Here is a 14096-nt window from a genome sequence, read left to right as displayed (position 1 = left end):
GACAACAGGATGGAGACAGATAAGGCTGAGGCATAGAGGGAGGGGTAGGGATAAGGAAAGAATCCCCCATAATCCCTCAATTCCAGATCTATGTTGGAAGTTGAAGGACATCCAACTATTGGTCTCGGAACATGTGATGAAAGAGGGGTGTGTGTGTGTGTGTGTGTGTGTGTGTGTGTGTGTGTGTGTGTGTGTGTGTGTGTGTGTGTGTGTGTGTGTTGTATTATATTACTTGGAGGGTAGAAGAAAAGGGAAAGAAATAAGTATATGCTTAGGAAATCCTTATAGGAACATGTCAGGTAACCTTGGGTCCACCCCTCTAAGAACAGGAGTTTCCTTTGAGTGAAACATTACCTCTGCAATCCGCTCTTAGAGAAGGTAATGCTCAGTATCTCCACCCACTGCTATTACTATTAATTCAAAAGAATCTGACTTGAGGAGGTGGACATAATTGGTTTCTCCAGCCTCTCTGGGGAAATCTGGCTTGCTGTTTTCAAAAAAGGGGAGAACAATGAATGTCTCCTTCACACAGACCCAGCATTTATCACAAACATTTTCCCTTTTGTCAGAGAGAAAAAATGCTACCCTTAGTGAACTTTTTCCACCCCATTTTGAATGCAAATTGAGAGGGTTAGGCACTTAATTTGATGATCTAGAATGTCAAAGTGTGTCTGATCCCTTTTGCTGGAAAATATTTCAAGCATTTAAATACTGTGAACCAATTTATATTTGACACACACATCACAGCTAGGAAATCTCAACAGAGGGATAATTCTTCTGTGAGAAGCCTCTGCACTCTGAAGTTATAATCAAGATGGCATTTAACTCCTACACCACCAGGAGTAATTTTTTCCAGCAAAAAACCAAGGTGGGATTTTATCATTCAGTTCCAGGAATTTGTGAGCCAAAAGGAAATAATACTCAATCTAGAAAGAAATGTTTCAAGACTCCTTTTCTCCATATATATAGAAAGAGATGGTTCACGGAACAAATGACTGTCAGAGAGCCAGAAGAGATAACCTTAGAGAGAAAAGTGCAAAAGTAGCTGGGATCTGAAGATGGACACAACATGTTCAGAGTACTGCCTATTCTGCTCCTGCTGCTGAAACAAATATCAACAGCAAATCAAAGCCAACTTATCTGACTTTATCAATTCAATGACAAGAATCTGAGTGGGGTCAAATAACTAAACTTTGAAGGCCTATAAAAAAATAAGCGAGAGTCTTATTTGCATTTATAAATTAAATACCTTTTATGCATGCCAAGTGCCATACTTGCTACCATGCTATATAATGTGTGGCCTTCAGTGAGTGTTTAACAAGGTTTCTCATTCATTCATTCACCTAGGACAAGGAATGACTGTAGCCTTTGGCCTAAAGGAACCTGCAGGCAAAGGAATTCATCTACCACATCTCTAGAGCAAACTTGCATAAAAAATCATTTCCTCATTGTCACAGTCACCACTGATGTTGTCATCATCCTTTCAGAGATCTCTGTCCTAACTAGATGCTATATTGCTTCCCAAGTCTAGCACAAACTATGAGCACATAAAAAGAACTTAATACACACCTGCTGACTGACCACTAGACAAGACATCTGGCAGGGCATTTTTTTTTGTTTTTTCACATTTTCCCTGGCCCTTCTTCTACTTAGAAATGTTATAGCAATAATACATCTACTGCAATGTCACTTCATAACTTCTCAAAAAAATATATATATATATATTTATTTGTAGCCTGATTTCTTTTCAATCATACCCAAATTCTTTTGATTTCTAGGCCTGTGCTTACATAAAACATATTGGTAATATAGTTGTATCCCAGAAGATAATATTATCACTACTATGGGGAAAATGATGGGAGAGAAGCTAAGGTTGCACTTGTACATGAAGAATTGAGATTGAAAGATTTTACTCTAAAAATACTTTTACTTCAATTATCTGCACTAGCTCTTGGTTACTTTTTTTTCTTGAATCTGGATAACTTGTTTTAAGTGATTCTATATGTGTAGACATAGTTTTTAAAAACCCTAGGTAAATTTAAGGCTATGGCTCAATTCTGAATTTCTAAAACCTCTTATTAAGCAAAAGAAAAATTCAAGAGAGACATCTACTGGCAAATAATTCTAACTGCAGGTATGAATATCTGCTATTTCTGAGTTTGCAACACAATGAGCTCTCAACCATCAGACTTGGGAACTAGTTAGTAGAGACGAACTAGAAAGAAAAGTCAAAGATAAAGCAAAGGTTTCTAGTGTAAGAGACCATATAAACAGAGTTGCCACAAAATGAAATAGTAAAGTCAAGAGAAGTAAGCTTAGGGAGAAAAAGGTAGTAAGGTGACCCAGTGAATAGAACTCTAGCCCTAGAGTCAGAAAGACCTGAGTTTAAATGCAGCCTCTGATACTATGTGATTCTTATCAGATCACTTAACCTCTGCCTACCTCAGTTTCCTCATCGGTAAAAGGGGAATAATAACAGCCCCTGCCTCTAAGGGTTGCTAGTAGGATCAAATGAGAATATTGGGAAAAAAGCTTTGCAAACTTTAAAGGGCTCTATAAATGCCAGCAAGCTATTACTATTATAATAAGCCAAATTGTAATCCTTTTGAGTTCAAACAGCAACAAGCTATCACAGAAAGCAGGAACAGAGGTCTTGAGTTCATGTTCTGACTCTTCTTCTTCCTCCTCCTCTTCAGATTCCTAACATTAAATCAACTGTCTGTTCAATGATTCCCCAATTCCTAGGACAATAGTCAGGGAGATTGTATCAAAGAACCTAGATCCACTCTCCACCATCACAGAAGGTGGCACAGCCAGAGCTGAGAATTTTAACTCCCATTACCGGAAATGTAATTCGATCTGAATTGATCCTTGGGTTGTGCTGTTCTTCGAGGGTTGAAAGATGCAATTGAACACATTTGGCATGCCAGGACTTGTCTTCTGCCCTGAATAGCGGGTGTCAAAAGCCATCATGGAGTGGGAAACCAGGTTTATAGATTTGGTTTGGTTGGAAAAACTCTCAAAAAGTAGCTTGCATTTCTTAAAGTCGAACCTATGAGGGCACACATAAATAAAAAAAAAAGTGTTATTCCATTTTTCTAGACCCTACACACAAAAGGTTAATGTAACATATACACAAAACTCCTAAAGATAATCAGGCCTATATAGTCAGCAAACCCAACAGCCTCAGGGTTGGTTCTATCATGGATATCTTGTGGAACTTCAAAGAAAAGGCTTAGTTTTTTTCACAGACTCTTAAGTTGGAAGAGATATCGAAGGGGACCTAGTTCAATTGGAGCAAATAGAAATCTCCTTGATGTCTTTCCTGTTTGTCAAAGAAAGTGTCTTTCTCCACAGGCATATAATGATGAAAATTTAAAACCATACATTCATTATATTACCCACTACAACCCTAAAAAGCCAAATAACAAAGACTCAAAGGCTGCCATCTATATAACACTTTAAGTTTTACTAGAGGGTTTTCCTTACCACAAACTTCTGAAGAAGACTATACTATCTCCATATTATACTTTAGGTGACTTGCCTCTAGTCTCCCTGTGTGTGACTCTAGGGTTAGAGCTGAAATCTGATTCCAAGGCTAATCCTTGTTTATACCACTAACTTTATGTTACCACTTGATCTGCAATATTCCTTATATCAGCCTGGGTTAGTAATTATGCCAAATGAGGCATAAAAATATCTAAGAAGGTCACCAGCCACATGTGACATTCCAATCGTTCCTTGTTATCTCAGAATCACAGAGTAAGCTCCTTTTATTACCAGGGGCTGAGACTGACTATCAAGGAGCAAGGAACTCCTCCATCTGCTTCTGTCTCAGATTCTGGTCCTCTATCTCCAATTCTGGGCATGTCTGGAACTTTTTATATAGGTCACTACAACTTACTAAGAAGAAAACAACCTAACAAATTGTCTTGATATACAAAAATGGCATTATTGACTCAACATTAATAGAACAACCAATGAGAGTGGTTTTCCCTAGAAAAGCTCTTAATCTTCCTGACACCATAGGCATCTCTTTCTGCATTAAAAGGGCAAAAGTTACATACCAGAAGTCCCCTACCAGTAAAACAAAATAGGTCAGACCATTTGGGATCAACCTGGAACTCTGATCTTATCAATAGCAACTTCACAACCTATTAAGCTAAACAAACTCTACATGAACACAAATTACTGGCAAATGGCAATTCAAGTTGTACCTGGCCAAGGATGCAGATCCTTCTTTCCCATTTTTGTCTTTAAGTTCTAGACTGACATTTACCATGTCAATGAGGAAGCACATACAAGTGTAGACTTCACCACTTAGCACAGTCTGTAAAAGAAAAATGTCAGTCAGTCTATAACAATGGCATTTCAAAAACCTTTAAAATAAAGCAAACAGACCAACATGTATCTTACTCTCTCTGTTCCTGAGAAAATGTGAGGGATACACACCAGGTATAATTTGGAGAACAACACAGGATTTCACTCACATGAATTCTGGGGTCTTGCAAGTCATAAGGGCGCATAAATTCCTCAATGGGCTCTCCAAGATTGTTCTCTAATAAGCCACGAATTAGCTTATATTTACACAAATCCAATGAACAGTGGACTGAGGACAGGTTCCCATGAATGGTTATATCTGGCACTGTATGACTTATTTCCCTAAAAAAAGAAAAGACTGCCACTGTTAGCAAATCACCAACCTCATAGCTGAATTTTTACATGGCAGAACACAGCCAAAACAGATCCACCAGCTATAGAATAGAAATATAGGATTTCACTTGGCTAATAACATTTCTCATAGAGTTAAAGAGTCCTAGTGACATAGTGAGAAAACATCCTCATTTGTTTGTTTTATTTTTTTCTAATTAAATGCACAATTTTTAACATTTGTTTAAAAGAAATTTTGAGCTCCATATTTTCTCCATCCCTCTCTTCATTTCCCCCCACACTGAGAAGGCAAGCAGTTTGAAATAGGTTATATATTTGCAGTCATGCAAAACATACTTTCATATTAGTCACATTGTGAAAGAAAAATACAGACCCCCCCCAAAAGAAACACATATTTTTTTTTAAACGAAAAACATAAAGAAATGCATTTGGATTTCATCAGTTCCTCCTGTGGAGATGGATAGCATTTTCATTATGAGTCCTTCAGAACCATCTTGGATTTTTGTATTGCTGAGAATAGCTAAGTCATTCACAGTTGATCATCCTTACAATATTGCTATTACCGTAAACAATGTTCTCTTGATTCTCTTTACTTTACTTTGTATCAGGGTCATGTAAGTCTTTCCAAATTTTTATGAAAACATCCTGTTCATCTTTTCTTACATCACAAAAGCATTCCATCACAATTATATACCACAACTTGTTGAACCATTCCTCATTTATAAGCACCCCATCAATTTCCAATTCTTTGCTACCACGAAAAAAGCAAATATAAATGTAAAATTTTCTTTTTCCCTTTGTAGACCTAATAATGGTATTTCTGATCAAAGGGTAATGCACAATTTTATAGACCTTTGAGTATCATCCCAAATTACTCTCCAGAATGGCTGAATAAGTTCACAACTCTACCAATAAACAATGCATTAGTGTCCCAATTTTCCCACATCCTTTCTAACGTGTCGTTTTCTTTTTCTATCCTAATAGCCAATCTGATGAAACACCTTCATTTGGGGAAGAGAGAGGGGAAGAACCTGGTAGAGCTAGGTAGTGAGAGCTGGGAAAATTTAAAAATATTAGATGATAAATATTATATAAGCATCTCATATTAAATAACAAAATGATAATAAAAATAAAAGCAGAGGCCTGGGCATTAAGTCTGGCTGTGTGAAATCTTGAATCTTTTCTAAGCTTTAGTTTTATCATCTCTGAAAAAAGAATGTTACATATTCCCTTTCTCCAGGACACTGGACTGTCAAGAGTTTCAAAGCAATTGAGCTTTTTTGGAAAAATCATTTTGCATTTATCAAACAGGTTAATAATGCTTTGTATATCAGCTTAAAAACTGTCCCAAAACACCCTAATGGCATGATCATTTCTGTTTTTTTACTAAAATTTACAAACAGCTATATTTATCACTGCAGAATATAGCTAGTTCATCTTCTTAGACCTTAAGTTTGTTTTTCTAAGTTCATTCCTTAGCCCTTTGATATTATTTTTCTATGTTCCTTGGAAATTTCTTCTCCTCATGTGAATGACTCCAAAATCTGTATCTCTTTGGATAGAGTGCCAAGCCTGGGTTCAAATCTAGCCTCAGACATCCCCTAGCTGTATAACCTTAGACAAGTCACTTAATCTCAACTGTTAACCCTAACCACTCTTTTGCTTTAGAATCACTGGCAATTCTAAGACAGAAGTTAAGGGTTTAAAAAAAAATCTGTATTTCTTGTCTTTTTTTTTTACTTTAAATTTTTTTAAAATGTTTTTCCATACTATGCTCAAAGGACTTTAAAAGACTACCTGCCCTTTGATCCAGCCACACCACTGCTGGGTTTATACTCCAGAGATAATAAGGAAAAAAACTTGTACAAAAATATTTGTAGCTGCGCTCTTTGTGGTGGCAAAAAATTGGAAAATGAGAGGATGTCCTTCAATTGGGGAATGGTTGAACAAATTGTGGTATCTGTTGGTGATGGAATACTATTGGGCTATAAGGAATAATGAACTGGAGGAACTCCATGTGAACTGGAATGTACTCCAGGAATTGATGCAGAGTGTAAGGAGCAGAACCAGGAGAACACTGTACCCAGAGACAGATACACTGTGTTGCAATCTTAATGGGCTTCTCTACTAGTAGCAATGTAATGACCCAGGACAATTATGAGAAAGAACTTATGAGAAAGAACACTATCCACATCCAGAGAAAGAACTGTGGGAGCAGAAACACAGAAGAAAAACAACTGCTTGATCACATGGTTCAATGGGGATATGACTGGGGATGTAGACTCTAAATGATCACCCTAATGCAAATACCAATAATATGAAAATAGGTCTTGATCAGTGATGCATGTAAAACCCAGTGGAACTGCTTGTTGGCTATGCGGGGGAGGATGGGAGGAGAAGAGGGAAAGAACATGAATCCTGTAACCATGGAAAAATATTCCAAATCAATTAATTAAATAAAATTTCTCAATTAAAAAAAATATATTTTTCCATAGTTACATGATACATTTTCTTTCCTTTTCCCTCCCCCACTCCCAGAATGGACAAGCAATTTCACTGGGTTGGACAAATGTTATCATTTGTGTAATTCTTGTCTTGATTTTTTTCCCCTGCCTGATCACCAGGATTAATATCACTTGACTTATGCATGGCAAGGCTTTATGGAGTTCTTGTTTCTTCCTCAATCCAACTCTCATCTCAAAGTTCCAATACCACTAGCAGGTCTCTATCTCAAAGAAGAAGGAAAAGGATCTATATGTACAAAAATATTTATATCAGCACTTTTATGGTGGCAAAAACTGGAAACTGACCATCAAATAGCAATTGGGGAATGCCTGAACAAGTTGTGATATATGATTGTGACAAAATACTATTGTGCTCAAAGAAATGATGAGCAGGATGTTTTTGGAAAAATCTGAGAAGACTTAAGTGAACTGACACAAAGTGAAGACAGCACAACCAGGAGACATTATACACAAGAACAACAATATTGTAATGATGATCAAATGCAAAAGACTTAACTACTCTGATCAATACAATTATCCACAATTCCAAAGAATCCATAATGAAAAAAATCTATCTCCAGAAAGAGAACTGATGAACTCTAAGTGTAATATGAAACATATTTTTCACTTTTTAAATTTTTCTTGCTTTTTAATTTTTGCATCATGGTTACCATAGAATAGAAATATGTTTTGCATGACTTCACATGTATAACGAGTATCATATTGTTTGCTTTCTCAATGTGTAGGGGAGAGGCTGGAGGGAATGAGAGAATTTGGAATTCAAAAGTTAACTAAATAAATGTTAAAAATAATTTTTATAATAGCATTATTGTCATGGAGTGGCCCAAGTATGAAATGTCCCCTTTTTTCACAGATATGAAATAGCTTCAAGTTTGTTTGTGTAGCTTAATTAAACTCACATTAATAAGCAGAAATCATGTGCAGAAGGTCCCTTTTAGATACTACAAAAACTATAGCCCTGAGAGATGCCAAGAGAAAAATCCTATTCTTCAATACAGTAGTATATACAGTAGTATATATACAGTGGTAGCTGAGCCAAGGGGCATCAGCAAGTCTGGAAAAGAGGAAGATTGGAAGAATATTGGGAAGAATAAGAGAGAATAAAACATCCAGATACAAGTGCAAATGTCCAAGATGGAGTTTTCTCAGATATATTCTGAATATGCAGAGTAATTGATTAAAAGGGAATCTACCTGAATAGTTATTCTGATTCTAGGGAATGGGGGTATTGCATAGGATAAAATTATAGATAAGAGTGACACATAAAAACAGGAAAAAAAAACATAATGTAGAGCTTCCAGATTTTTTGCTCCTCTGACATTAGGAAGTCAGCAGAGAAGACGTAGTATGGCATAGTGGATCCAATGCTAGTTAAAAGTCTATAAAATGTCACTTCCATCAGTGGTCAAAGGACCACACACAATGAGGCAGCTGGGTGGCTCAGTGGATTGAGAGCCAGTCCCCGAAATGGGAGGTCCTGGTTTCAAATCTGGCCTCAAACACTTCCCAGCTGTGTGACCCTGGGCAAGTCACTTGACCCCCATTGCCTAGCCCTTAACACTGTTCTGTCTTACTTGGTATTGATTCTAAGACAGAACAGTGTTAATTTTTATTTATATCATATTGATTCTAAGACAGAAGGTAAGGATTTTAAATAAAAATAATTTTAAAAAAGGACCACACACAAGTCATATTGGCCTGCCATTTCCAAGCTGTAGGACTTTGGCCAAATCATTTAACTTACAAGCCTCATTCTCTTCCTCAGCAGAGTGGTAAAAATAACAGCTGTACCTAAAAGAGTTGCTGAAAGGCTAAAAATCACTTTTAAACCTTTAAAATGCTATGTAAATATTAGCAATAATAATGTTCAGTATCATATACCTAAGTAAGTTGTCATTATTTGTTAATAAAAGACATGACACTCTATATTTTAAATCATTAGGATAGGCATGCATCTTCTTTAGTATGACAGAAATAAAAATGAAAGGCTTAATTTCTAAATTATAAAGCTCTTCTTTTGACAGTTAAGCCAGCAAAACAAAATATAAATAATGCCAACTATAACTGAAAACCATCTAGAAAGCAGATGAATAATAGAAAAGAATGAATCATTAAGAAAAGGTGTAAAATTGTGTTACTAACCCAGAGAAACTAAGAAAGTGGCATTAAGTGATTTACCAAAAGTCAGCCATTTCATAAAGAAATGGCCAAACAAAAAGAAAAGTAGAATCAAGAGCTTGTTAATTATTATCAGTTAGAACTGGTACTAGGTGACACTGTGAATAGAATACCAGCCCTGGAATCAGGAGGACATGAATTCAAATCTAGCCTCAGGCACTTACTAGCTGTGTAACCCTGGACAAGTCAGTTAACTCTGTTGGCCTTAGTTTCCTCATTTGTAAAATAAGCTGGAGAAGGAAATGGTAAACCACTCCAGAATCTTTGTCAAGAAAATTCCAAATGGGGTCACAAAGAGTAAGATACTATTGAAAAATGACTAAACAACAACTGGTATAAGATAAAGTAATGAGACTTTTTGTCAAATAAGTCACACACAAAAAATCAGTCTTCTCATTCAGTCAACCTCACTCCCTTACCTAAATCCAAGATACAGATGTGGCTATTTTTGAGACTACAGCATCAATCTGAATCTGACACATGGAGCCCAGACATGTGGAACACAATTGAACTAGTTCTTAGCAGTTTGAAAATCCCTGCTTGATCATTTGAAGATCAATGAAAATTATGTAAGGTCAGCTTACTGATCCTTCTGGAAAGAAGGCTTCCAGAATGCTGAACTTAGAATGAACTTAGGAAAATGATTACATGAAGAAATACCATTGGTCCAGGGGGCTCCAGGTTAAGGACCTGGAGACTTGGGATCAATAATTAATGAAGAAGAATGAAAATAACAGCTGCCATTACGGAGGTCATTTCTGTAAGGCAGGTGGGGTAAGGTGGGATCTCCATCCCTAGGCTCCTCAGTCAGTGAGATCACAGGACCATATGAGTAACCTAAGAACCTAATACCATAAGTAGTAGTTTATAGCTATTATTTCATTTGAGCCTCATGTAGACCTAGGAGGAAACTACAATAGGTATTACTATCCACATTCTAGAGATGAAAAAACTGTCTCAGAACAGATGAAGTGACCTATTCCTAATTAGCCAGTGATTAAATGTCTGCACTCAGGCTTGGCACCTGGGTCTCTCTGACTCCACAACTGTTCTTCCTATGGGCTAAGTTGCCAGGGGCTGCTACTGAGAACAGCTAGGTCCTGCCAGCCTTCTGCAGCACTTGTTCTCACTGAATTCAGTCTCTGTTTACAAAAGACTTTATTCCAATGTTAATAACTCACTTGTCCAAATTCCTTTCCACCTTCAATTTCAGCCGACAGGGCTCAGTTAGGAGACTTCCCCCTGTCTGTCTGACAGAGTAGGATGGGAAGGTCAAATCACCATTGATATTCTCTGATGCCTTAGAATATTCCCGGGGCCTTCTCTCAGCAGCAAAGATGTCCATGTCCTGTAGGTCCACAACAATACAGTCCAGCAGGCAAATATAATCTTCTGCAAAGAGCCAAAGAGACGGACAGGATTAAGAACCCTGGACCCCAAAGCAGGACCCAGGCCTTGCCTGGGAAAGACTGTCAAAGAGAAGTCTGGTTTTCCTTTGGTACCACTTTCACTTCTCTCTCCACTGTTGGAGCCCCATTCTCTGCTCATTCAGGTACCCAAGGTCCTACACTATGGTTCCCCACCCTAGACCTGCCTGTCCTACCCAGTGATCTTTTTATAGAACCAAATAATGTCAGAATAAGAGATCTCATCTAGTCATAGATTTCATCTAGTCTTACCCCAAAGTAAGTATGTATCCTTTCTACAACATCCCCACCAAGTGGCCACCTAGCCTCTCCTTGACAATTTTCAGTCTAGAGGGAATGGGAGAATTCATTATGGCACAATGTCAAGGATAGGAAAGGTGAAAATCCTGATCTACCCTACCCTGGTCAAGTCATATCTGAATTACTGCATTCAGTTATGGGCACCACACTTCAGAAACAGTACTGATAAATTGGGGAAAGTACAGAGGAGGATAGCTAAGATGGCGAGGGGATGCGATGACTTATAAGAATCAATTGAAGAGTTGGGGATGTCTATCCCAGAGAAGAAAAGACTTCATAGGGGACCTGATAGTTGTCTTCAAATAAGGGCTATCATGTAGAGAAGAGATTAAAATTGTTCTACTTAGCCTCAAAGAACAGAAGTAGAAAGAATAGATGGATGCTTTAGAGGGGATAGAAGGAGGGAAGGAAGGATGAAGGGAGGGAAGGATGGAAAGAAAAAAAGAAAGAGAACACAAGCATTTATTAAGTACCTACTACATACCAAGCACTGTCCTAAGCACTTTACAAATATCATCTCATTTGATCCTCACCCAGGGAGGTAGGCACATTATTATCCCCATTTTATAGTTTATGAAACTGAGGCAAGCAGATGTTAAATGACTTGCCAAAGATCACACAGTTAGTTAAGTACCCAAGGTTGGAACTAAACTCAGGTCTTTCTGACTCCTGGCCCAGCATTCTATCCAAAGTCACCTAACCTCTCATCAGGGCAGAAGGTCAGAGAGCTCATGTGACACTTTTTCCCTCAATCCAAGGACTAGAAGGCATTTTTCGGAAGTAGCATATTGATCTAATACTAGAAAAGATTCCATTTAACTAAAATCAAGAAGTTCTCCTATTTTCCTTAAAGAGCTTCCAAAAAAGCCTCACTTGGTCCCCAGTCTCAAATCCTATAGCCCTAAAGTCCAAGATCCTTCCTTAAACTCACACTAGTCCCCCCATTCCCAAGCTGTCCTGTTCGTCCCTTTGATCACAGCCTGAGCACTCTTTCTCTGATTCTCTTCTCTTACAATACTCATGACCACTGCCCTCAAACTACTTCCCTAGTGACCTCCACTCTCCAAACAAGTAGCAGTATGGGAGTAAAAGAGGTCTCTTAGAAGACAAACGCTTGACACTGAGGCCAACTTTAGTCATCTCAAGCCATCCTCCTTTTCAGTTCATCCACTTTTACATCATACATGTTCACATACTCCACATAAAATTCTAACCAACTTGGTCATCTGGCTTCCTGGTCCACAGAAGATAAGGGGCAGCAAAACAGAGGGCCATCATGGCTAGCAGTAAAAATAAGTCACCAAACAGTACCCTCTGACAGACAATGGAGGAAGAGTCAAAAACCCTTCCAAAAGAAGACAGTTCTCAGACTACTGCTGAGCAGCTGAGTGGAAACCAGAGGCCTATGGATGTAGCCCAGATTCCACTTTGCCCAGGAACCCCTGCTAGATCAGAGGGAGGCACATAGAACTGTAGCAGCTATGAACACCACTGCACAAGAAGTGCTGAAGACCAAACACATCTGCAATGGCCTACTTCACGGAACCAGTAACACTTTCAAAGCCTTGGAATAAGGCCACAGGTTTCCACTTTAAACTGTGAAGAACTTGTGTATGTCCAGCTGGCTGAGGTTCAGCACCAAATCACCTTGATCAGAGTTAATGACAAATAAGAACCTAAGTGAATGGGAAGGTCTCTGCAGAACTGAATGAGGAAAAGCCTCATGAGCCAAGTGGCTATGGACACCTCATTAAGGAGTTTGGCAAGGAATCTCAGAACAAAGATGTCATCAAAGAAATTTTTAAGGTAAGAAATTAAAAAATAAAAACTTTGGTCTGAATGGAAAAATTAAATAAATGAATAAATTATCTTAAAAATAACTCAAAAAAAGCAAAGCAATCCAGGTACAAATTCAAAATCCTTCAAAATAGCCAGCAGAGAGCTGCACCAAATGATGGCCCAGCACAATAGCTATTTTATAATAATGGTCCCTAGGCATCAAGAAAAGATCAAATCATGTTCAGTATCCTCAATTTAAATAGACAGAAAAGTAATACTTTTTCAAAAATTTCCATCTAAAATGGTTAACATAAAAATATGTACATTTTTAGGAAGATTTAGTTATGTGAAAAATTAATTTTCATGGAGCAAGTCATTCCTCAAAGATGTCAGAGACATACTATACTGGAGACTAATATTAAGATGAATTCTATTACAGAAGGGAAAAAAAAATCAAACTTTAGCCAAAACTTGACTCAAACCAAAAAGTGTTACAGACAGGATTTTGGCAACTACAAATTCACTGGGGGAAATGACAAGAGAAATATTTTTAAATTGTGTATGTTCTGCGATGGTCAAAACTGCTCAAAAAGAATCATCTGGTCCTTTTTAAAAAAATAGTCATTTCTGTCAGTAGGAAAACAAAGAAATGTAGCTCTTGTGTGTATGTTTACTAACCAGTGCTAAAGAGCTGGAAGGTGATCAGAAATATCATGAAAGGCAGATTAGGATTTTCAATGTAGTGAAAGAATCATCCTGCAGGCATTGGCTTCATGGATATCTTTTTTCAGGGTTTGTAGACAAGCTGGAGTTAACTATGCATTGTAGTATAAATTTTGACCATTGGATCTAATGAGAGTGAATAACCTAATTAAAGGTTTAGGAAAAATAGCCACTCTGATGAGCACAAGAGAGTTGAGGAGTTCAAAACTTACTAAGTGAGCAAAACTAAGTCGAGTGCTATGAATTTTGTTAAATACTAACTGATTACAGAAAGGATATACATTTGTGGCTAGAAGTTTTATTTCTCTTAAGTAATACTTCTAATGGTATTTCCATTATCTTTTTAAAATTTAATTCATCTACAGACTTAATCTAAAATTTTTCTATTTCTTAAAGTTCTATTTCTTAAAAAAAAACCAAACTACTAAACAACATTGGCAAGATTATAAGCTTTATCCTGTCTGTTACTTATTCATGGATACTGACACTAGAT

At 37.4% G+C, this 14096-nt stretch overlaps 1 protein-coding gene across 2 annotated transcripts in view; it reads right to left on the bottom strand.

Moving 5' to 3' along the window:
• VPS13D (vacuolar protein sorting 13 homolog D) overlaps nt 1-14096 on the bottom strand; it is a 364180-nt gene that overhangs the window by 269418 nt on the left and 80666 nt on the right. For both annotated transcript variants that reach the window (XM_044667757.1, XM_044667758.1), the window contains exons 26-29: nt 10556-10766; nt 4491-4662; nt 4218-4330; nt 2843-3052 (exon numbers count right to left, since the gene is read on the bottom strand). In XM_044667757.1, coding sequence (XP_044523692.1) covers nt 2843-3052; nt 4218-4330; nt 4491-4662; nt 10556-10766 — 706 coding nt within the window. The remainder of the gene's footprint in view (nt 1-2842; nt 3053-4217; nt 4331-4490; nt 4663-10555; nt 10767-14096) is intronic.

This window comes from Gracilinanus agilis, chromosome 3, assembly GCF_016433145.1.
Source record: "Gracilinanus agilis isolate LMUSP501 chromosome 3, AgileGrace, whole genome shotgun sequence".
Lineage (NCBI taxonomy): Eukaryota > Metazoa > Chordata > Mammalia > Didelphimorphia > Didelphidae > Gracilinanus > Gracilinanus agilis.
Note: the sequence above shows the minus strand (reverse complement) of the source record. Positions and strands in the feature narration are given on the sequence as shown.